At 35.3% G+C, this 26,688-nt stretch overlaps 2 protein-coding genes across 5 annotated transcripts in view; one reads left to right on the top strand and one right to left on the bottom strand.

Moving 5' to 3' along the window:
- Positions 1-19,480, bottom strand: part of LOC149082134 (uncharacterized) — a 93,369-nt gene extending 73,889 nt beyond the window's left edge. For all 4 annotated transcript variants that reach the window (XM_089235632.1, XM_089235631.1, XM_089235629.1 and 1 more), the window contains exons 1-3: positions 18,914-19,480; positions 3,945-4,355; positions 653-893 (exon numbers count right to left, since the gene is read on the bottom strand). In XM_089235632.1, the coding sequence (XP_089091758.1) occupies positions 653-893; positions 3,945-4,355; positions 18,914-19,318 (1,057 nt within the window). In that variant the 5' untranslated portion in view covers positions 19,319-19,480. The remainder of the gene's footprint in view (positions 1-652; positions 894-3,944; positions 4,356-18,913) is intronic.
- Positions 19,481-21,450: 1,970 nt separating this feature from the next.
- Positions 21,451-26,688, top strand: part of LOC149082135 (serine/threonine/tyrosine-interacting protein A-like) — a 40,695-nt gene continuing 35,457 nt past the window's right edge. The window contains exon 1 of the mRNA XM_089235634.1: positions 21,451-21,691. Coding sequence (XP_089091760.1) covers positions 21,653-21,691 — 39 coding nt within the window. The 5' untranslated portion in view covers positions 21,451-21,652. The remainder of the gene's footprint in view (positions 21,692-26,688) is intronic.

Here is a 26,688-nt window from a genome sequence, read left to right on the forward strand (position 1 = left end):
TTACCGAAAAGAAGTATTATTTAACATCTATAAGCCAGTGACCATATCATATCACCACCCCCCCCCCCATGCTAGAAGCACGAATGTGCAGTGTTCTTGAAAAAAAAAAAGGAACAAGGGAAATGACGTTTAAATGTTACAATTACTTTTAAATGACTACTCATACTCTATGAAAGTTATTTTGCTAAAATGTTTTGTAACACATGTTTCAATAGGGATACACATTCTCGTTTCAGGGAAAACAGCAAAATTAGATATCCAACCAGCTGATTAAAAAAAAGTGAAAATTTACACATTCATATTTTTAGCATCAGGGAGACGATATCTGCCTATGATTTTTAATAAGACACAATTCACTAGTATGTTGTAAAAACTTCATAAATGAGCAACAATTGTTAATGGAATATTAAATTGCATATCTTATTACAAAAATCTCACACAAGTCTCAATCCGTCAGGTTGTTCAAGAACAATGAATATAAAAAAAACATGTCTTTTAGCATTTAATGAGATCAGTAGTAAAACTTGTTTTACTAGCATAAGCTTTTCAGTTTGGCAAATATGATGATATAATTATATGTCATATAATTTTCCTTAAATAAGTGACATTTCTCAGAGGAAAATTATCTGACTAAATCTATAGAGAGACTAACCAGCAGAAGAACCTTGTACTTGTGCAGTATCTGAAACATTTTGTCTCTCTTTTTTCTTCTTCATTTCCTCTTTTTTCTGCAACAACTGTTCCCTCCAGTCTTTCCACTGCTTTTCATACTGTGCAAACGCTTCTTTATCAGGGTGATTTTTGTTTTGTTCTTTCCAATTATCAAACTGTTTTTCCCATTCGGTAAACTGTCTATCAAACTCTTCTTCTTCTTTGTCTAACTCTGAATCCGCCTGAAAAAAGAAATTGAATATGTAAATTCATAAATGAATTTTAATTTTGTTCATCTGTCCATAATAGGTTAAATAAAAAAATCTACAGGAAAACAGTCAAGGTGTTGTTATAAAACTAGAAAAATTGCATTAGGCAATATCTAAAGTAAAAACTGTTTAAAAAGTTTCTGGAAATTCTTTCCTCTTATCAGCTAAATTTGACTTTGTTTTGTATAGTTTAACATTTTCACAGTAGACTTTCAGGAAGTACAATTTGTTCCTAATAACCATAAATAGTTTTTTGCAGACACTGGCAGGACAAAAAAATTTGCTTGTAAAAGAGAGGAAACTGTTAATCAGAAGTTTGAAATGCACTCTGATTAAACAAGCAGGGGTGGGAAGTGACTAATTCCATTTCGGAGCAGCAAAATTCAGGATTCGGAGCAGTTTTTGGAGCAGCAAATTGAGGATTCGCAGCAGTTTTTGGAGCAACAAAATATAGGATTCGCAGCAGATATTTATAAATTGGAGCAGCGAAATTAACAATATTTTCGTTAACCCTCACCCCTTTTCAAAATAAAACAACTGCACTATCTTTTCTTATCAAACATCTTCTCATCAGCTTGTATTTTGTTTTTGGTGTTTCAGGCTTTTGGCACCTTGTTTGAAAGAGCGGCTGTCATAAAATTATTCGCACCAGTCTATTTAAGATGATTTTTTCTTACTGAGAGCACTATTTGCTGTCTGGAACAGCAACCCTTCAAATGGGCTAAACATTTTCCAGTCTTTATAGATATTATAAATTTTCTATATCAAGTTTTCAATTTGTTTATAGTCAGAAAGAAATTGTCGCAAAATGGGAGAGAAGTTCGGAAGAATCAACACGATGGTTGGCGATTCAGCACTCAATATTTGGCGAGATTGGCGATCTGATACTCGTTATTCGGCAAAGTTTCTAAATTAGCAATCGTTATTCAGCGGACATGCTCTTTTTACTCTCGGAATGAATTTTTTTTCACGAAACATCGGGATTTGATGCAATGACGATCGACTACAGTAATTTCTGTTGCTTCCAGTGGCAATTTTTTTTTGAAAACTGAAACTGACTCGCATTTGCGCTTTGCAGCTGAAAGACCATTGCAAACCATCCTCAGTTGCGTGATCACAGATATTATTGGGGTTTCGCGATGGAAAGCTCGATGATGGGCCGATAGTTTAAATATGGTGATAGTTGAAGTACAGTGGAATAAAACAATCTCTTTTCGTAAAGAATCGTTTCGCGGCAAGCAGGAACAAAAAATTTTTGACGTCCTTTCCGAAATTCCGGGCATACTGAAGCAAAATTCGCTATTTGGCGCAGAAAAATACAAAAATACCCTATTGGAGCAGGATGGCGCAAGATGGTAATTTTGGCTCAGAGTTCCCACCCCTGAACAAGGGAAATTATTATTTGACCATAAAGGAGGGGCGACCGTTAAGAGGTTTTACTGTAGGAATACGTAAGGACCCATTTAGAAGAAAAATTAAGTTAGAAGTACAAATACTTATATGACTATCACCAGTAAAAAAAATGGTTTCTTTCATGGCTTAAATAATTTGGTTCGAAAATTACTTTTGAATAAAATATAACAAATTTTGTAAACACATATACCAACAAAAAATTAAATAATGTGAAAATCCTATATAGTGATGCCTTTATAACAATATTGTTCTGTGGTTCTTGGTGTTCTTTTCCTAATGTTAATATATTCCATCTATAATGACGTCCTTTTATAACAGTATGTTTTTCTGCTCCTGTGAGTAACTGTTATGATAGCACATTTGGTAGAGCGGCATGGCGGGAGAATATAACAAGCCCCATCCCAGTCAGAGTTCAAACCCAAGTTGCACAGCAGTCCTCATTTTACAGCGCTTACATCTCTCACGGGACAGAGTCTGGGCCATGTCTGGTCCCTTGAGCATTGTTACATAGGTGTTTCACTGTATTACAATTCGAACAGGACTTGGAAAATTGAAAATTAGACCTAATGCTGATGGCTAGCCAAATTTTTTTACGAGCCAAGCCTGTTTCTATCAAAATGAAATGGGATATTTTTTCCTTCTAATTTTAATAGGATTTAGGGCAGGATTACACTATAGAAATTTAACCAATCAGCAAATTGGTTGAATTTGCCAACTTTTATAAAAGAACGTTATAAAACCTTTATAGTGTAATCCCCTGCTTTAGTAAGCTATTCCATGGTAATAAGCAGACTGGCATAATTTGTGTTGTTCTCAGACTTCATTCTAGTAATTACACACAGATCTTATGCAATTTTAGGCATTAATGCTAACTTTATAGTCCCCACAGCAACTTGATGCCTGAGATTTGTCAAGCTATGTGAATTTTGATTGAGCAAAGTAGTTGAAGATTTTTCTACTGAAAATATAGCTATTCTGAAATAAACTGAAGAAAAAAATATATATATAGCTAAAATATAAAGAACAGCAGCTATACACATTTTAAAACTATAAATCAATTAATATAAATTATAATCATTCCTCTGTATTTGCAAAGGTTATGTTTCGAGTGTGTAGGGTCACTGCAAATCCATAACTAAGACGTTTCTTGGATTTTCCCAGATTGCCTGCAGAATTACTTTTAAACCCCTCTTAACTGACGCTCCAGCAATTAACCGACGACCGGGCAGGAGGGGTTTGGCAGGTTCATCTTTAGGAGGGGTTTGTAAATTTAACATGCATTATTTATATTTTGCTCTGATATTATCAATGCAGTGCTGATTCTTAATCAGCACTTAATCATGGATTTCTAACTATCAGCCTAACTATCATACCGAGGGCCGACTGTAGTTCATTCTTTCACCCATAAGGCAATCAGATGCACAGACATAAATAAAACATGGGGGAAGGCCTGAAAGTTTTTCTTGTCTTATATATAACCGATTCAAGTGCATAAGCAGGAGAGGGATGGTGCATTTCATTGTTTTTTCAGAAATTATTGGGGGGGAGAGCTCAAATGACTTCTGGGCCCATGAAGGCAATCTATAGATGATCAAGATTGTGATAACTAACCTGTTGATTGGTAGATTCAGCTGAGTTTACATCATTTACTCCTTGAGAATCGAGCTGGGTTCCAGCAGCAGCTGCGGCTTCAGCAATAACAGCCTGGGAACCACCTTGTGTCGTAGGAGTTGTCGTTGTCCCAGTGGCTACAGATGTGTGTTGCCACTGATTCTGGCCGGCAGGCCACTGCTGACCAGCATTCCAGTTACCTTGATTCCAGGACCCTTGTCCCCAGGAAGCTGCGGTGTTAGCTACAGAAGTAGGGGCTGATGTTGCAACAGCTGGCGTCACTGCAGTGGGGGCAGCAGCAGCACCCGACTGCATACCCCAAGCAGCTGTATGCTGTTGACTCGTCCACTGTTGGGCTTGAGCACGCAACTGGTTCATCTTTTCCATTTCCGAAATATCTTTGGGGGCAAGCTGTGAAATCAAGAAATATAATTAGGTTTCAATTAATCTACACTTTAATTTTATTTTATAACAATATAAAAGAAACTATACAATGATGCCTTGAGGTTCAAAACTCAAATTTCTATGGATTGCACTTGCACTAAATTGATGAATGGACTCACATGAAAAATACTATCGTGCTATTTCACATTATAGAGTAGCATAGCTGCCAACTTTTGAAAATGAAAATTCGGGAGATTTTCGCGCAAACCCGTATTTTATGCTAAAACCACTCCCTAATAAATACAATAGGGATTTTTACAAATAAAATAGGGATTTTCCAAACATAAAAGTTAAAACGTAGGGAATAAAATCCCTACTCAAAAACTGAAGTCAAATTAAAATAGGGATTTTACTCACATGGAAGTTAAACCCTTGAGAATAAAATTCCTACGCAAAAAACAAGTGAAATTTGAGGCCAAAACTTCAATGATGTAAAAATAAATATTGTGTTCAATCAGAAACGCTGTGAACAAACATCCTGCGCGAATGACCCCAAAATCATCGGAAGATGAAGAAAAACACCGTCAATTTTTTGAAGAACACTGACTTTTTGTGACACTTGCTTGATGGTTTTTTTTTCATTTCACATGAGTGATGATGTCAGTCTTTCCATGACCGATGTTTATGTCCGTAACACAAAGGAAAAGTCGGCCCTCTTCTGGAACGTTTGATGAAAGGAAATTCATCGGAATAAGTATCTTTAAAATTGATTAAATATGTTTTTGCTGATCAGTATTCATGCTTTGTTATACCGCACGTACGTAACTTCAACAAAAGAAATTTTGACCATATGCGCGTCACTATAATCTTCAATTATTATCCAGGACTATTGGCTGCTAAACCATTTCCCTGCAGGATAAGACGAACAACTTTCTTGTTACCATCAAAGGGGTTTGTAAAACTTCCTTAAAAAGGGAATTTCCCCATTTACGACGTGTGACGTCATTTCGAAAGGGAAAAAAAGAGGCTTCATGTCCCACAAGAAATTTCTTAGGGATTGTTTTCATAAGCGGGGATTTTTTTAAATGAAGTAGGAAATGTTTAGGGACAATTAGGGATTTTTGTGATTTTTGTAAAAATTCGGGAGATTTAAGAACTTTTCGGGAGGTCGAGCGATGAAGCAAAAATTCGGGAGATTCCCGAAAAATTCGGGAGACTTGGCAGCTATGGAGTAGTATTTACCACATACCCAAAGGAAAATTTTGTAACCTTTACAAACTTTTCCCTGACCTTGGCTCGTCCAACCAAATGAGCCTTGCTAGACTAATTATAACAATGATACTCAATGCAGTGCCTGCTGCACCATTGCACCCAAAATAGCAATAGCTATCAATGGCCACAACCGTTACAATTAATGAAGCAGAAGTATTTTGCAACAAAATTTGCACATTTGCAGCAATCATCCTCGCAAAAAAATTGTACATGCATTTCTGGACACTGAGTTGTCAGAAAGCTTTTGATGGCGAGTGAGCCAGTTTTTTTCAAATCATTGTACCTCTAAATGTTTGGCACATCAATGTCATGCACTGAGGTGGTGTTGCTATTATGTTGCAAATCAGAAGTTAGAAACTTCTTTCCAACTGAATATTGGATGCATTTTTACAATTAATTCTCTCCCTTCCACCAAATTTCCTGGGTGATTCCAGCTGGATTTGAATTGTAATTGCTTTTTTGAAATTTAGCTACTTATAGAGGAATTGTTACTAAATGAGAGAAAAGTTATGAAATTGGACAAGATGTTTGGTGATGTAACACTTTATTTGGCAAGTTTTTGTTTTTTTTTACACAATAAGCAGTTTTAAACTCTTTATTTGACTACGTTTCTTTACTTATTTCGTTATAGGACTATATAGTGAAACCTTGATATAATGATACGATGTGGACAAAGAAAAAATATTGATGTAGAGGAATTATCGTTCTATTGAAGGAAAGCAGTTTAACACTTGACCGTGAGATTTCCAAACAAGAGTTGAAAAAATATCATGAGGGGATTTATTATAATAGTGAGGTTTCATTGCATTCATTGTAGTGAGGTTTCACTGGTTTTTTTTTTCAGAATCTATTCTCATCAATTTCTAGGACTGCACCTGGACCTCTGAGAATGGCCATTTGACACCCTTCTATTAAACCAGGACACGACAAATTGGAAAACAAAATTATGTGCCAGCAAAACTTGATAGATGCCAAGCCCCCTTCCTCCCAACAAAATCAGTCCAAAATGAAAAATGGTGCATTCTTTGACTAGTTCGGGACCTACGGACCCCTTTCAAATTCTCACTGATATAATTTCTAATACTATATTCTGTCGTCAGACTCAAATTCAGAAACCATACATTAAAATTAGACAGCTATGTCAATTTCTTAGTAGCCAAGATGGCCTCTTTCTAGCTAGATCATGGTTCGCTGCTGTGTCTCAATGAAGAGAGTGAAGAGGGCGGTCGAAGACCTGGACCATGTCACAAGCTATGCAGGTATGTTTTCTCAGCCACCGCATTGGGCACTTTGCCTGTTGTAGCCTTTGTTTTTGTATGTGTTGTGAACCTAACATATAGTCTGTTTCTGAGTAATGCTTCTTATGTGTAGTGCTGCCATCAATTTTTCTAACTATGAGTGAAGTGCAATAATTGAATAATTTCATCATTGTAGGCCTGTTTGCTCTTTGACCAAGATGACGTGGCACCTGGGAATTGTCAAGCACTGGTTATAACCATACCACACATTTTCAACACCAAATTGGTGCAATTTTTGGTTTGTTTCGTTCTCCATGCCTTTAAAAAAACGAAGGAAGTTATGAGCAGTACAGTGAAGCAAATATTTAACACTACACAGGAGACAATGAAAATGGAGACAAAGAATTCTAAAAATGCCAAACTACAGACTTCCGAGACTGTCTTGACCAATTGTTGGAAAGGACAAAACACTCACTCCCAATGACAGGCATAACTGGCTTTTCCTTATTTGGAGATTATTCGACGATTGTGTGTGTGGCTTGAGTTTTCTGAAGGAATCTATGGGCACAAAACTTAGTTAAAAAAACATCCCAAAGATTCTTCAGATTCTATGAGATCAAAGTTTAGAGGTAGACTTATCAAATGCATATAATTCTACATCATTTCCCCAGTATAGGCTCGTAAAATCTAACTTTGAACAATTTCTTCTGAATAACGATTTAAAATACAAGAGAATTTTTGTCCAAATTCAACTCGAAAAAGAACATTTACATGAATGGAGTGGTGCTTCTCATTAACCCAGTTGAAAACTGTATATTTTGTAATAAAAATTCTCCCGAGATCTGGTCGCATGTTTTTTTTCACTGTAATGTTTACACATACTATCGATCAAAATACCTAAACCACAAACTTGACACATCAATCAATTCCTGAATTTCTGAAATATTATGAAACTAACATTTCTAAAATCTATTGGTTCTTGAATGATATCATAAAATTTAGAGATTTGTTTGAATATTGACAATTCACAAACAAATGGTTTTCCCCCCCACCACCTTCTTGTTTTTTCAGGTCTTTTTATTTGTAACATTGTTTTATATTGTTTGATAATCATAATTAATTGCATGTTGAAATCAGGAAATTGTGAAACTTATGTATGTGCACATTCATATTTACGCATCATTTTTCTTTTATTCTGAATCTTTTTTTTTCATAAAAATTAATTTTTTGTACTGTTGTATTCTGTATACGTGGAGCTCTAAATTCATCAACTAATACGTGTTTAGTTTTTTTCTATTGTTGTCTTTTGCCAATGGTTTGTAACCAATGCATGTAAATAAAATTATTATATTATATTATTATTACATCGGGGACAAAGTTTGAAGAAAATTAGCCAAGGCAAAAAAGATGCCAAGAGGTATAGTTATAATGGAAAAGTACAGGCCACTGCAAAAACTCAACCAATCATTCAAAATCTCTCTTAATAGCTTAAGACATTATAAAACGAGAAAATGTTGGCGTCAACCAAATATTTTAGGAGCAAAGCATATTTCTTTTGCATGAACTAGTAATACAGTAGATGCTCGATATAATGACCCCCCCCCCCATGTCCCGTCGAAAAAGGACACTATATTGGCAGGGCCATAAATGTCCCTGTACATCAAAAGTAAAACATATATGATAGTCGTTCTATGAAAATATTAGGACTTATCCCACCGGTCGTTGTAATGGAATGCGCCGATATAATGTAGGGTCATTATAAAGAGTCGACTGTAAAGTATAGAAAAATTTAGGTGCCATTATCAATTTTTTTAATTACCATGGCAACCTGACATTTGGAATTCATCAAGCCCTGTGATACCTAAAGCTACTCAAAAAAGGTAACAAAGGAAAAGCATGACAGAAAAAAACATGGCACAAAAAAAATGAAAATAAAAGCCCAGTGGGAAAATTCCCAATATGGCTGCAGACACTGGGCATTTTGAGCTGGATTTCAACCCCATTTTGAAGCAGCTTCCACCCCTGGCCAGGCAAGAATATATTTTGCATCCGAACACAAGTTTTGTGATATCATAGTGGCAGCTCTAAATTGGCTGCACTGTCATAAGACAGAGTCAGAAACTTATGGTGAACAAATCTACCACGCATGGGATTTACAGTGGATTCAATTACAAATACAAATACAACGCCACAACAGGCAAATTGCCCAACGAGGTGGCTGCATCATGGATCCCCGAGCCCCTACCTACCACTGCTACACCACACCCCCCCCCCCCCCGCAGAACCCCCCAACGAATCGTTACATGCGGGAATGTGCGTGTACGTGTAGTGCAACCTGACGTAAAGTTTTGTTTTCCGTGTAATGCTTGTTATGTGTAGTGCTGTCATCTGCCCCCAGTTTTACTAACTATGAGTGAAGTGTTATGGTTGAATGATTTACCGTTGTAGGACTGTTGCTCTCTGTGGCGAGACTTTTTAACGGGGAGATCGGCTCGCATTTGCGCCTTGAAGTTGGGAACCACAGAAAACCAACTTCAGCCGACCACCACTGTGGGGTTCGAACCCGGATCGATTCCATATGACGCCAAACTCCTTAGAATTTTAAGATGGGAGGGGGGGGGGGAAGAAGAAGTTTAAAAAGGATAAGAGGGGTCAACTCAGATCGTATTTTTAAAATTTCTAAATACAATTCTAAATAAGATTGATTCAGTGAAATTTGTCTTTTGCTTTATTTCAGAAATTGAACACTATTTTTTAATTTGACTATTTATTCAATTACATTGATGTCTGGCTGTTTTACCATGTGTGCAAGCTGCTTTTTATGCATTTTTAAACTTTATCTGGCATAAGATGGCATATGCCGTGAAAATATGGGTAAAAAATTTGAAATGAATCAATGATAAAATAGTATTTTTACTGATATCTCTATCAGAACTTAGTTTTTCACCATATTAAAAGTAAATGGTACAAAGACCCATTAGATAGGTTAGTTTAGAGCCCACATTATATATAAACATTTATGAATGCGCATATTTTTGCTTTTTTTCAGCATTATACATATATGTATCAATTTTAAAAATATTGTCATATAAGTTTGCCCATACACTATCGATAAATATAGTAAAGTTGCTAAAATTTTTCGAAAATTTATCATGAGCAGCTCTCGCGAATTTTTGTCATGTTCGAAAGTTATTCACCAAGCTTACTAGAATACGAACTTGCTAATCCTGAGTTGACTCAATGATTACTTTTTTCTACATGGTTATTTTTCTTAATGTCTATTTTCTTATTTTAACAAAAATTTCAAAATTTTTAGCACATTTTTTTGACATTCCTTTGTGCATATTTTGGCCTTTTCGTTTCCATATAATCTGGGCACTAATGATGTTAAATTGGGGATCATTTCTGTGCTCAGATGGCAAAATGTCACAAGTCACTTTCTGGGGTCTCATTCGTCAAAATTTTAGGTGGTGGTAAAATTTTGTTTTTCTCTTTCAGTTCATGAGGAAACAATGGAGGGAAATTGTAATATGTAATAAGGCAACAATATTATAAGTGTGTAAATATACTACTATACCACAATATATCACTTATATAATAAGTGACTTGACATTTTTCCATCTGAGCGCAGTTTTGTGCACAAATGCTTCATTTCTGGCAAAAAGAAAACAGGCTTTCAGATGATGCAGAATGTGCCCGCAACTTCGAAGTGTTCATGCTGGTCCGGGTGGCGTCCCCACGTGTCAAAACTCCGCATCTGCTCATACAAGTTTTGTACATTAGGTTATATGGAGCTATTCACAAAAAAGATGCGGGCCCCGGTGGAATTCGTACGCATCTTTGGTTACTCCTAATGATTTTGCATGGAATTTTTTCAATTATTTGCCATAAATACCCTTAAAACACCATATGAAGGTCCCTGTTCATCAATAGGATGTACCCACATACATCTATCCATCCGTTTCCTTCTGAGATAAAGGAGATATAGCAACTTTAACTGCCTTTTGTCCATACTTTACAATTTTATACAATAAAACCTGCCAACGGCCACTGATGGGACTATGAAAATGTAGCCACTAATAGAAAGTGGCATTATTGGGAATGAAATTTTATTTTTGAAATTAAAAGAAAACCACTAAAATTTGCGATCTATGTAACACGTAAAATTATAAGCCGTTCTGTAATTCATTAGGAATATAACTGAATAACTGACTAAATACTTTAACTTTTAAATTTAATTTCAAAATTTTTTTTAAAATTATTTCAATTTTTATCTTCTAAGTTTTTAAAACTAAATACTTTTATTAAACAACGTTATCCATGTACCACGGTTAATCAGGGCCGGATTAAGGCGTTTGAAGGCCCTAAGGACTTGAACAGTTTTGGTGCCCCCTCCCACCCCCAATACATACATATATATTTTACAGAATATTGAGTCTATAAACAAAAAAAAATGAAATTTTATATTTCAGAAGTGACTAAACTAAGGATGGGATTTCACTGTAAAAGGTTTATGAAAGTTATTTTATAAAACTTGAAAAAAGAAACCAATAAATTTAGTGGTTACATTTGAGCAAATTGATACAATTGTGATAAAATTTTTATAGTGTAATCCGGACGTAAGACAGAATTGGGATATAAATATTTCTAAAGCACAAACATTTTGTAAGTCTCCAACCCCCTCCACTTTTTTCTACTTGCAAAGTCTTTGATATCTCCTGAATTTTTTTTTTTTTTTTTTTTGGAACATCATTGGATGTTTTTGAAATTTTTCTTTTATATTTTTTTTTCATATTTTCCAAAAAGACAGATCTTAGATTTTTTTTTTTTCAAAATCTTTTGAAAATATTTCAAGATATTTTCTGCCATAGACTACTTATGAGGATAAAAAGGCATCTTTATCCCCATATTTCTATGGGGCTCTAGATTAAACAACCAAAGAGTGGCTCTAGGCTGCCTATCAGCACTGAATCAGGGGTGAAGGAGAAAAATTGCAATTGCAAAAAAAAAAGTTTTTATGCACAATTTCAAACTAAGAGTGTATTAAACCAGGGTTTAAGCTACTGTCGCATTTTTTGCAAAATACGAAAGAAAATCATAGAATGCGAAAAAAGTAGTAGCCACTTTCACAAAAATACATACAAGAGGTGAGAAACGAGTAGACCTCCAACCATTAATCATTACATTAGCATTGTAGCATTCTGCTAAAGCCCCCCCCCCCCCCACATTTTTGCTTTCTTGTGAAAGGAATTTCTTATCCAGCTTAAACCCTGTAATGGACTGAGTGACTCGCAGAGAAAACTGTGAATAAAACTTTAAACTAAATACTTTTATTAAACGCACTAACCACATATGGCGTTCACTGGGTGAAAACAAAATCAGTCTAAAGATGCAGCCGCTTCCCCTGCATCTTTGGTGCTCGTGTGAAAGAGCATGCAGATCAGCGTCCACATGAAAGAGACCTTACTTCTTTCGTGCTGACCATCATGCAATGGTCATGCATTAAAGGTCCTTCTTTTATTAATAACCTAGGAAACATTTATATATTGGGAGGGACTGATGAATTATTTAAATGCAAAGGATATATATAAAGAGCTAGACATTTCTTCGGTGTATGGCAGAAAATTTACAGTGATGTCACATTCTTTACCGGATCTTTTTCAGCCGAAATACCCATTTCATTTATGAACATCCACTAATGCACATGCATTCTCAGATTGGACACACCAGATGACATCACTTCATGTTCTGCTGTGTAGCAAATAAAAATGTCCAGATTTGTATGCATATCTATAGCGGTAATTAAAAGCATTTAGGTTTTTATTTATATGTATATTTCTCACACAGTTTTTATTCTCAAATCATGTTTCTATTTATAACCTGTTATTCATTGCATGATATGTTTTCATTTTCAGAACAGCTACACATAATTCACAGATTCCCTGGGAGACTTTTCTTCCGGCGGCCTGACAATAAGTCGCCAAGGCCGACATAATGCCGATATTGGTTGTTGTTTCCTCCCTTGATTTATTGAACGTTCTATACAAATATCTGCGTGCAGGTGGCGCTAATTTCATGGGATTTTCAAAATTTTCCCATAATGCCGTACAAGTACATTAGTGTTGGATTGTTTCATTTTGGATATCCTATTGCCTCTCAGGTTGTACCTTTAATATTTCTACTTTCATTACTTTTTTTATTTTGCATCCCAGTAATTATATCCGAAGTTTTAATTCCGCATGTTTCCACTGACAGAACCCAGAGAGACTTTCATGCCCTGATCAGTTAAGGAGTCTGGGTTTTTATTTTTTTTATTATACAGAATATTCTTTTTGCCATCAGGTGGGACCATTGTATTAGAAGAGAGGAACAGATGCAATATAATCCAAATAGCTGAGGGCACCACAAGTCACCAAGGTCGGCATTATGGCTCTGGGTTGCCTTAGTTAACTTCTTTTGCTACTAGAATCATCGAAACAGGTGCTGTATAATCTAGAGATTAGAGATTTTTGGCAACTTTCTTTTTTTGGCGCCATGCACTTCCAACGGAACAGATGAAAATCGCCAAGACTGATGGTCGCCAAAAAAACAAATGGCAGCAGTAAAAATATCACATAATTAAAAAGATCAATAACAAAAAATGGCCATACGGCAAAAACAAAAATAATTTCTGGGTTAAAAATAAATATTCCGTGTCAAATAAATAATAAAATGGGTGCGGACACCAGGAAAAACAAATCACCAGCATAGAAAACATAAGAGCAGAAACCAACAAAAATATTATAAATAATAGTTATATTATCAATCAGGGTTGGGGGTTTGGACAGGACATGCGGAATAAACTGTCCAAAACTGTGTAAAACTGTCCAAAAATGTCTGAAACTGTCCAAAACCTCCAAGTTTCAAAATGTTATGGATTTTGTATTGGATTTTTTGTTCATGAAACTAACATATTAAAAAAATACAAGCAGAAAATAAAACTAAATCAAAAATATTTCAAAAAGGTGTCATTTGTTTTTTTCCTTAAGTAAATTGTTTCACCAAATTGATGGTTTTAAGTTGGAAATCTGATAGTAAAGTAATATCACTCATATAAATGTTTAAATAAACACTTTCAAATTTTTTACTTTGTTATGAATGTTATTTCTACTTCACATCTTATTTTTCATGTATTATTATGAAGCAGGTACTGCATTTACGACAGTGCTTGTCCAAAACCCTGCCGAAATCTGTCCAAACATTTATCTTTAAAAAATACATTATATTCAAGGTACCAAAAAAACATAGTTACAGTTATAATCATTGCATTATTATGAAACCAGACAAATATTATTTTTTATTAGATAGAAATATAATGATGTGAATATATATCAATGGTGCAAATTGTTCATTAAATTATTTATTTGATGCAAATTGTTCTATTTTGACTTTTCAAACTTTTTCTTTAAATTTTAAATTGATCTTTCTAATTTACATTCTCCATTTTTAAAAACTAATTATAAATAGAGTAAAATATCTGAAGAAAATGAGGCCACTATGTAACATCTACTCATGACTAACAAAAGAAAAGAATTTCACAAACCACTGATTACGCCTATATGATGATAAAAGACTTTAAGACCCAAAGTTTTTGTTAAATTTAAATTGCTCCTCTTGTGAGGCTAGGAGCTAATATTTCACCGAATAAATTCAAGCTATATTTACAATTCTATCATATGGGAGACAGCAATACGAAAAACACTGGAAGAAGGCTTATCAAAAGACTGTCTTTAACACATTGTTTTTTTATTTTCATGTCCCTCAAGTTATACATTAATTGAAAGAATATTTTAAAATTTTGTTATCTTAGAAATCATCTTGGCACAGATAGGGCAGCTAAATTAGTTATGTGGTATCGAATGTTAAAAGGTGCAGCTGCGCTAAATATGTTAGCATGTTATAAATACTAGTAAATGTACCATATCATAGTGCAAAAGTAAGAATAAACCAAGTTTGACATATACAAGCTAGCATTGCCAAATTAAATGACATTTTAGTCCTAAAATTTAGTATTTTGATCGCTAGATATATTTCAATGTTATACGCAATAAGAGTATTGTTTTAAGTATCAGTGGTTATCTAGATAATTTAATAATAACAGAAATCAACATTACATACATGATGTAATAAACTTTTTTAAACACTTATCTGTTGTAAAAAGAGTACAGCAGATAGTTTATATCAATGCATATATATAAGCAGTTGAAGAAATTTTGGAAGGTCAAGAATCATCTTGAATCAAAGAATGTCAAATCGTTCCACAGTTTTCCATTCAATGTTCATGTTATGTTTTATTCAAATTTTATAAGAAAAAAAAAACATATATTGTCCAAAATAATTCTGTCGGGAGTAGAAAATTATTTTAGAATCTTATTAAATATTTATTCTTTGTATAACATAGTCACTTTAAACATTACATGCAATTAACGTGTGCATTTCCAATAGGAATTTCTATATCGAAAAGCAATATTTGAGGTTTTTGACAAAGGTTTTTTGATGTGACAGTTTAAACCGTCAAAAGCTGCCATGTGTCAAAAACCTGCCAACCCTGTATCTAACCTCAAGACAGTTCAGTTTCAATTGTTTGATAACCTGATATCAGTCATGCAACCCTTTACATATACGGTTTTGAATTTCAAAATTTTATTATATTCAATGTAATTAATAATATAATTTACTAGCTACAATACCTGGCGCTACCCGGGTTTTCTTCAATTAGGCTTTTTGGATTATGCGATATCTCCCTCTTTCTTTGAGGGACATGCAAACCGTGTCTAAGTTAACCAATATGGCGACGTCCTGCGCGACTCATGAAAGAAACAAATCTAAATTTAAAGAAACGTAGAAATGAATAATCCCTCCCCCCTTTTTTTTTATGGGTGTTAGGTATTTCGATTCCCTCCCCCTGAACTTCAAGTTATCTATTTCTGCCTGTTTGAGCTTCCAAAAATGCTTAATTAAAGCTGTGGAATTTTTTCGATGCACTTTATGGAGCCCATAACTAATTTTAAAAACATCCTAAACTATATGAGTTTATGCAGTTGAATATTAAAAGAGACAATACGGAGACATTAATTTTCATGCTTGAGAAGATATAAATAAAAAGTTGAAATCAATGTTATTGCATGGATATCCAACTCAAAAGTAGATCCGGCTAATTACTTCGTATTTTTAATTTTCTGGGCTTCGTATCTCCAAGTGAATTCCATATTTCAAAAATCGAGAATTCAATTTAATTTTTAAAATTATTGATGTGGCAGGAACACCCCCCCCCCCCACTAAATTTCCGTATTTATGCAGTTAAATCGGGCAATTTTAATATTTAATAGTGATTTCTATGAGGATCACCCTTTTCCTGACCCTCAAAGCGATGATGGTGATGATTATGACGTCTATTCAAAAAGCCTCATTACTGAGAGTATTGAAAATGTGGCAAACCATTATAAAGGCATAAACTATTATACATAACTGGCAGCATTAAAGAAGTGACAAACCATTGTAAAGACAAACACGTCTGAAACTCATCGCTAGGGAACCACGGTAACCAAAGTAAACGTTCAGAAAGTGATTGTTGAGGCCCAAAAACCATTGTTGCCGGACAGTTTTTTGCCCATTTGGTATATATGCAACATTTGGCGACGATCGATCTAAAATTGTAGATTTGTATAGAGAACATACACACACACACAGAAAATCAATTTTATATATATAGATATAATATAAAGCTTGATATTTGATTATAGAAGTTACCTCTTTATCAAATTGCAAAATTTTTCACTTATAGTTATAAATAGGAGGTTTTGGACAGTTTAGGACAAGAGGGTGTTGGACAGTACGGTAAAAACAACGGTATTTACCGTGGTTTTTACCATACTGTCCAAAACCTTGCCAACCCTGTTATCAATATATAAATATAAAACCTGGACTCCCTTTGAGATAATAAACCGATCAGGGCATAAATCACTGTGGGTACCCTGATTCTTTAAAATATATAATAATAAACTCAAATAATGATTTAAAACCTAAAAAATACAACCTGGTAATCGGGAATAATCCAAGATGACTACACGTTCGAAACGAAATGATGCTGCTAGACAAAGGGAAAAGATGTCATTTTGTCCATTTAAATCACCCGCGCTTGCAGCACCATCTAGAATGGATGGTTCCGGAAGCGAGAGAAGTAACGGTAACCCACCGCCATTGGTGACTTATTGCACCCTTGGCAATCTGGATTATACTGATTTGACTGTCTAGACCAGTGGTTCTCAATCTTTTCTGACTTGCGGAGCCCTTTTTAGTGAATAATTTCTCTGGCAGAGCCCTGCTTAATATATTATTTATATGGTGGTTCCCTTTAGTCCTCTTTTGTTTATCAAATTTATTGATTTATTTTATTATTCTTAAGTGGCAGCGGAGCCCAGCACCGGTTGAGAACTGCTGGTCTAGATTATACTGCACCTGGATAACCAGAGAAACTTGTGCTCTGATTGGTATATACCAGTTTATTATTTCAAAGATAGGCAAGGTTTTATTTTTCTACTGAGAATATTTATACTATTACTGCTGATTTTCGCTTTTACATTTTCTATGCTGGCGATTTTTTTTTTTCTTTGGTGACTGTAGTGTCTGTTAGGCATTGGCAACTTTCTCACCAGGGTCATCAGTAGAGCCAGGATTATATGAACTAAAAAAATCCCAAAATATGCCCTAAAAATATGCAAATATGCACATAAAAATGCCGAAATATGCACTTAAAAATGTTAAAATATACATTAAAACCCAAAATATACTCAAAAAAATCATGAAAAAGTTAAAAATTAATCAAAAAATATTCTATTCCTTAGTGCATATTAATATTTAGAAAAAAATATCCCCACATATACCTACATTTGCAAAAAACTTATACATATTTTTTATTTAGGAATTTTTAATTTCTCGTTTGTTGTAGCTGCTCAGTAACGAAATGCCAGTAACAAAAGAAAATCAACACTATTTCTAAATTGAACGCTTTTAACACATCACTAGAAATAGCCTTAATAAAACACTTGACATTTGGAAAATACAAACACCTCTATTAATTCACTAAATTGCACCTGCTGCAGAAAACCAATGTTATAAAAAATACAGTGAACCCCCCCCCCCACTAACGGACACCCCATTCAGATATAGTCACCCTTCTTTTACAACCAAATAATATTTTTCCTTGTATAACAGCCTGATCAATGGCCACCCCTCTTTTACGAACGACTTTTTTTTTATCCCGCCAGTAAATGCAAAAGAGAGGTTTTACTAAATTATTTTTACTGTAATATTCATTTAAAAGATCATAAAAAAAAAGTGATTATGCTTAAATGAACTTTCAAAAATATGCACTTATTCTGAAAATTCTTCAATGTTATGCATTTATATGCATTAATGCTAAAAAAAGCCAAAATATGCAAATACATTTGCATATAATCCGGGCTCTAGTCATCAGACATGTTTAGCGCCGAAACAGTCACCAAATATCTGGCAGCAGCATCTCTTGGTTTGTGTTATACTTATGTTTTCTATGTTAGCAATTTTTTTTTTCAGTACTCAGATATGGCTTTGGTGATTTGGTCTCAGGTTATTGTACAGTTTTGGCACCAAATGAAAGTCACAGAAAAATCTCCAACCGGCAAACGAGCTTGATACCATTTCATCCATGCAAATAATAAGGAAGTGACATACTCCCTAGTTCACGTTACAATCGTTGAATAGCGGGTTTTACAAATCCCAGGCACCGGGTACCATGGCAATTACAAATATATATATATTTCATGTGATTTAACGAAACCCTAAAAGCACTACAGATTTCTCAGATGAGAAATGATTTTGACGTGTTTTTCTTTTCACGGGGGGAAAATGCTTGGCTCCTAAAAAAAAATCCAGCTGGCGTCCAATTATTGTTTTTGGATTTGTCAAACTTTGATACACATGCATTCGAAGCATCTTAGCTAATTTCTAATTTTATTCGTTCGCATAGCAAGTAAACATGATTCATAAGATATGTACCTCTTCCTTGGACGAGTCTGCGGTGGTTTTAGGTGTCGACACTGGCGCTGTTGGAACCACGGCATTCGATGGTGCGGCCGCGGCAACAGTCGTGGTCGAAACCGAAGATGGATCTGTGGCTACTGCAGCAGCTGCTTGCCCTGGCCACACGCCAGGGTACGCAGCCGCCGCATTTCCTTGTTGACCAGCAGCGAAGCTCGCAGCGTAAGCGTACGGATTCTGGGCTGCCCATGCCCACTGTTGTTGCATGTTAGCGGCTACGGCATACTGACCATACTGCATTGGCCAAGTGCTCGCGGCAACAGCCGCTGCTGCTGGAGGTGCAGCTGAAGGTGCTACTGCTGTGGCTGGCTGGGCGTAAGTTGTGTCCGTAGTTTGAGTGGGCCACTGCCACGTTTGATACATTGTTCCAATGTTTCAACTCGGGAAAAGAAATTAAAACTAAATTACGAAATTGAAATGTATCCTACATATACAATAAAAGGAAAAAAAAGCATCAACTTGAATAATCACTGTGACTTCCGAATAAAGCAGCCATTTTCATTTATCTCATGACCTCATCACTGTTATCAGTTGAGTTTCATATTCGTGTTTACTTCTACAATCCAATCATCAATTTGCAAAGAAGCAAAAGTAACCGAAGATATGAATTAATAATTTTTTACTTCTGTGACCATATAGTTCACATTCCACAGGACATCACTGTTCTGGCTTTTTATTTCAAACTCTCGCTAGTTTTTGTCGTTTTATCAACAAATTCTAATTATATTCTTAATTACCAGTCAAATCAAGAATATAGATAATTAACTTAAAACGAAAATCAGCTTTGTGTTATAAAAAAAAATTCTAGATACTCTTACTTGAAGGGAGAGCTGACCATATCTTTTCAATATGGCTATTCGAAGCCAAAACTTATGCCAAAAAAGGGCAAAATTGCCAAATATTTCTAAAATCACAAAAAAAAACCAAATAACGGGAAATGAATCACTAATGCTTCAGTAGATTAAAATGAATTCCACGAAATGAAAAGTAATAATATTATTTATGAGTTGAAAAATAATCTTTGATTTCAATAAAGACTAAAAATCCAAGTTGGAGTTATTTAAAAAACAGGAAAAGGCGTGTATACACTAGCGCGTGGATCGTGCAATGCAAGCGTTCGCAATCGGTTGTTCAGTAAAATTTGTACGGTTTTGCGAACGCTTAACGAATCATTCTTGATCTGTTTGAACCTTAGAGGAGAAATATATTTCTTCTCGATGGTTTCAACCGATTCAGTACGGTTTTTTCGAGGAACACAAAGGAATTCTTCCTTCTAGTTTGCTGCTTGGCGTCTTTATCAGTGTGCGTGTTTGTACGTGATTCTGAGCCTATCTAGAGCCTTCATTCCTTTCCCTCGTCTTATTTCGCGAAAGTCATTTAATTTAATAGTTATAATAATTGAAATTCGTCATTTTTGAGTCATTTAAATTCGTTTATCATATCATGTTCCTCAATAGTTGTTACTGCCGCTCAAAACTTACAGATGGCGTTGAAACAGCTCTTGGATGGAGACATCGTTGACGATGATGATTCGTTTCGGAAATCGTACCCACTGAATGCATTGCGAACAGTGATGGTAACTCGTGGGAAATTTCCACATATATGTGGGAAAAATTGGTCTATATGGGAAATTTCTTGGCGTTTGTGGGAAATTTTGAGAGGTCATCAAACAAAAGAATTTTTGTTGAAAAAAATATATAAATGCAAAAGAATGCTTTTCCAGTGTAAAATAATTGACTATATTTCCACCGATAGATGACAGTAAATATTTCGGGATGTGTGAGAAAAATTTAGTCAAAAGGGAAATTTTCGACGGAAATTTAGCTTCACGAGGTGTGATGATATATCGTGGGAAATTTGACCAAGTGGGAAATTTCTTAGTATTTGTGGGAAATTTTGAGAGTTCATCAAACAAAAGAATTTTTTGAAAAAAGTAAAAATTAATGCAGTGCAATACTTTTCTATTGTAAAATACTTGACTACGTATTTTCCCCGCTAGATGGCAGCAGATTTTTCAGAATGCGTGGGAAAAATTTAGTGGAAAGGGAAGTTTTTGAGGGAAATTTTGCTGAAAGAGGTTATCATCACTGATTGCGAACGCTTGGGAATGCTTGCATTGCACGATCCGCGCGCTAGTGTGTACCATCGAGAAGAAATATAAGGGTAGAAATATAAGGCTTTATTTCTCCTCTAAGGTGTGTACGCACCTAAAAAACAGATGTTTTTACAAAAAAAAAAGGTAGGACAACCAAAAATAGGGGATGTATGGTCACACTTTCCGATGGGCACATCACGTTGTTCTCGAAGACGCTGAAAATGATGAAAATTAATTCACATTCATAGATTTTGATCAAGAAAATATTCACGTTTGAGCATAATAGACATGTTTTATTATTATTTCACACGGGGAAAAAAAAAAATATGGAAAAGAATAAATTTTGTTGACAAATAAAAAAAAACCTCCTCGTGTTTAGACTGTTTTAAGTTGGCAACGGAAAGGAGTTGGGAATTTAGATATTTTTGTTGTTGTTGAGGAGTTGTGGTAATGCTGTGCTTCCTGAGGGGCTAATTTTTCGAAATATCTCATCGTACATGCTGTAGACATCCGTGAATATTAGACCGGGGTTTTCTTTTATGTCATCACCAGCTGTAGATCCTGTCAAGTTTCATTACCGATAGAAATTGCAAGGCGTGTCAATGGAGCAAGAACGCGTACGACCAGAGGCCTGTGATGCTGTAAGTATTCCTTTGTTGAATCAGCAAATGATTATAAAATGCTTTTTAATTCTTATATGTGCCAATACTTACAAAAGTTTCGATAACGCTCGTAACTTATAATACTTTACAAGCTTTGCCGTTGATTAATCCATATGCGAAATTGAAAGTTTAATACGCAATGAGCGTTGTACCTTTTTTGCCATTAAGTTTCAGACTATGCCAAAAACGGCGATATGTCGCCAACGTCGTCACACCTGTTGCTAATCATCCTTCCTATATCTCTTGTGAACATCGCGAAACCGTATCTGGCGATAGAAAAAGTCTCCAAACAGCGGTATACAGTGTATTGGGAATTTACCGATATTTGGGAATTACAGCAGTGCATTGATGGTGTGGTGATATATCTAGAGAATAAAATACTCAAGGGATTGGACAAACGTGATTTTGCATAGCAGTAGAGTTGGGGCAGATATATTCGGCTGCTATTCGGTATTCAGCCATTTTGGCCGAACAAGGCTTAGGTATTCAGCCAAATATCTGTGTAAATCTAAGCACAACAAACTAATTTAAAAAAATCCAGATCCCTAAGGAGGCCATAAATCACCAAGGCCGGCATAGTGGTGCTAGGTTGCAGAGGCTGGAAACCCAGATAGACTTACATCACAGCGATGTACATCACAGAATAATTACCGCTACTGCAGAACAATTTGGAAGAATTTTAAGAAAATGTGCGAAAAACACTATTATTTGTATGGGGATTTTTACCGCAAAACATTTCCAGTGAGCCGAGGGCTCGTCGCAGAACTGTACTACACATTCTGCTTTGGGGGTTAGAGCCTTGGTGACTTTTCAACGGGTTGTCGGACATGTTTTGCGCCAGAAAAAAATTATACTGCATCTGTTCCAATTAAATTAATTGGAATTTTTTTTTTTGCATAAAATAGAAATTTGATTCTGTGTGTGTAAGTAATATTGAAATATAATATTTCATCGGTTTTGATTGTCAGTATCATGGCAATAAAAATCTTTCAGTTGCCAGTTTTTAATATTTATTTAAACAATCAATTGCATAATTGAAATTCATTATCAATCATTTAAAATTACCAATTTCATTTTAAATTAAAAATAAATTTTATCTATAAGTGATGAATTTTAAGACATTGATATTCTGTATTAGCCTATTCTGCCAAATCACTATTCGTCCCCTGCATAGAAGATTTTGTAAGCGTGATTGCACCAAATTTGGTGATTACTTTTTTTGTCATCAATTGATCTTCTTGGTGCTTTGGCTCTTTCAGCATTTTTCATTGGATACTATTGTTTTTCAAGCCAGCGTGCTATTTTTTGTCTATTTCATTTAGCATCATTTTAATTTCTTACTGTTGCCAGCGTCCTGTCTCGCTATCGTTTTCGTCATCATTGAGTTTGAAATGTTTCAGTTTTATTTTATGCATGAGCATTTGGTTAAAATTCAAAACACTGTCCACAACTGATAAAAACTAAGAAAAATACCATTCTATATTTTACTATGTACCAGGGTTTAAGATAGATGAAAAATTCATTTCGCAAAAAAACGATAATAAAGAGAAAAGTTTTAGCAAAATGCTACAAAGCTAATGTAATGATTGATGGTTGGATGTCTTCTTGTTCCGTACCTTCTGTACACATTTTTGCGAAAGAGGCTACCATTTCTTTCGCATTCTAAGATTTTCTTTCTCATTTTGCAAAAAATACGACCGTAGCCTAAACCCTGCTATGTACTAATGAAATTATTGGTTAAGTTACTCAAGTTTCACAACCAATTTTCAATCACTATATGCAAATGCATTAAAATATGTTCGAATATTTACATACTTCATATAAAATAATCCATAAGCTTAGATTGATGCACATTTTTTGTTTTAGCCTTCACATTTTCATTTATACTAGCAAGAGCTGCTAATGTTTTGGGCCCTACCTTCTCAGTTTGCTCCAAAGAATGGTGCAGTGTTTTTAAAACATGTGGTCTGCATTTTTCACAGTTGTATTTCTAATTCGTCTGGAGCATCCTCTGCTGTATTTTCGTCACCCGTGTGGGCCATACATTCAGCAATAATTTCGTTATCAGTCAAGGTACTGACAAGTTTGTAGTGAGCTAGTCATTTTTCACAAAATCGGGCAATGAAATTTCTAGCTTCAAGTATTTTTCAGTAATGCCATAATGTTCAGAAATTTCATCTTAAACATTGTTCTAAGATTTGATGAAATTTGAGTGAACCACCAGAGATCTGATCCTTCATCACTGACATAACTAGTTCGAAACTCTCAGCTTTCTTGAAACAATTTTGAATTGTCTTCCAATTGCCTTTTCACCATGCTGAACAAGCCATCCACGTGGCATCCCCCTCTCCCGTCAATTATAGTATCTGCCCATGATTGACAAGATTCTTCAGCATGATGGTATGTTATATGAATAATCCTTTCTTATCATTGATAAGTTATCAGCTTCTTTCACCCCCGGAAAGAAGCCAGATTAACGAGAACGAAAAAGAATTTCAATGTTTTCTTTTTACTTTTAATTGGGCTTGACACTTCGAGATAGAGAGTTTTTTGAAAATTACTTCCAGACAGAGGTGAAAATGTATTGATTTAGTGTAATAAATGCAAGAATTTTTTTTATTTTTTTAAGAAGTAGAGGTTTGACTATTCATGCAGTCGACGCTTGTAATAATGATCCCACTGTCCTACATTTTTACTTTTAGTATAACAACCACCCTATGTAACATCTGTTTTCGTCACAATGATAGGGTAGTTGACTGTATCATGACTCCACATGAGAGAAGGCCGAAGTACAGGGGTTATTAAATTTCAAGAGGTCTGGTTCAGAACCAGTGTTTATACAGTGATCTCTTACTTATGCATCATTGCAAGGAAACAATAAAAAAATAATGCTTAAGTGAAAGGCATATAAGTGAACAAATACAATGCCACAACAGGCAAAATGCCCAACGAGGTGGCTGAGAAAAAGATAGCCATAAAAATATGAATGTCATATATTTTAAAAATACAGCAACCCAATTAAAAATGCAATTAACAAAAATTATATACAACAATATATACACGGGATAAATATCATACAATGCCCATAAAGAATACTTATGGTTTTTTTATTCTAAGTATGGATAGCTTCTCGATTTGCCCCAACATGTTTATCGTATTTCTTTTTAAACGTGTCAATTGTGTTACAATTTACTACCTCCGGGGGTAAGCTGTTGCATTTATTAACAACCCTATTCCCTGCGACACCATAGCCTTGCATTGTCCCTCACCAATCGATACTGGTGTCCCCTTGTAAAAGCAGTCGATTGGCGGTGTACTAAAAGTTCATGGTCCATCCTATCCATCCCATTGAAATTTTGAACACTTCGATTATATCTCCTCAACACCTGCGTTCATCCAATGTAAACATATTCATAAAATGAAGTCTCTCTTCATAACTCAAGCCCTGTGTGCCGATAAGGACACGCGTAGATCTTCTCTGCACCCCTTCAACCAAGTCTATGTTCCTCTGTAGGTATGGTCTCCAAAACCTTACAGCATACTCCAGTCCAGGACGAACTAAGCCTCGAAAAAGCGGAAGAGTGACTTTAAGAGAACGCGAAGAGACTTTTTTGAAAATAAGACCTAGCATTCTATTCGTTTTTTTGACTACTGCTGAACAATGTTCAGAAAACCTAAGCCGCTCGTCAATTAGAATTCCCAAATCGGTGACCCTAGTTGCATCCGGGATAGTGACACCATTCAACTCGTCCCCAAAGCAGAATGTGCCAAAATCTGTGATGTACGTCACAGAACAATTTGGAAGAATTTTAAGAAAAAGTGCAAAAAAACACTATTACATGTTTGGGGATTTTTACCGCAGAGAATTTCCAGTTAGCTGAGGGTTCGTCACAGCTCCATTCATTTGCCCATGCTGCAATCCTGTTTAAGTTGGTCTGGAGCAACTCCCTATCGCTTTCATTCCCGATTACCCCCTTTAGCTTCACATCATCTGCGAATTTGCTAGTAATCCCATCAATACCCTGATCGAGTTATCGATAAAAAGTGAAAAAAGTATGGGACAAAGGTATAACAGTAGAACAGTATTATGTACGTATATCCTTGACCTGGAGTGCCGAAAATTGTCTCATAACTGTGAGAAACAATTAGTGAGAGGGTGTAAAAGTGAGAGACCACTGTTATTTTTATAATTAAATTTATTGGAAGAAACCTATGAGAAATGTTGGTATGGGGATCACACTAAAGAACCCAACCAAGTTTAGCCAATCCAAGATGAAGGTGGCGTGAAAAACATAGCAAAATCATCAAAGAGAAAACCACCAATGCATGTCCAAAAAGGGGCAGTTTGACCAAATTGGTCCTTGCACCAATAAATTCAAATTCGCCAAAAAGGGATTATCCTCTAGCTGTTTCTAAACGTGAAATAGTCTGGATTGGGAAATAGTACCACGGATGTGTCCTGTTGACAAATTATACTATATTTATTGTCTGATGTTACGCTATTTGTTATTTACTAGGGTTATGGGGGGGGGGGGTGATATGAACACCCAAAAAATTCATGTTTTAACACCAGGTGTGACATATCACTGTTCTTGGATAGTCAAAAACAGAAGTGTTCAACCTTTTTCTTGTTACGAGCACTGCCAGTACTCATCATCAAAAGAAGTGCACCCTTTCAGGAAGTTTGACACACGGAAATGCATGAAATCAGGATGATTTCAATCCTTGAGTGCAATGTGTACAAGATGTTTAATTGGAATTTTCCATGGATTTCTCCTTTTATGTCTCCTACAAAAGTCGATCTGGTGTACGACCCTGGCCATAGCAACCTGATGCTTGTGATTTATCAAGCCCTGCATTAAACAGTATCGAAAGGGGGAGAAACAATGCAATTGATGATAAATTTATTTGGTGCTGTATGTTTTGCATGCATACTTAATGTGCACAGACATGCCGCCCCCCCCCCCTCGTTCCAT

The sequence above is a fragment of the Pholcus phalangioides genome, unplaced genomic scaffold, assembly GCF_987345545.1.
Source record: "Pholcus phalangioides strain wild (caught in Gottingen) unplaced genomic scaffold, Ppha-v1.0 ptg000009l_1, whole genome shotgun sequence".
Lineage (NCBI taxonomy): Eukaryota > Metazoa > Arthropoda > Arachnida > Araneae > Pholcidae > Pholcus > Pholcus phalangioides.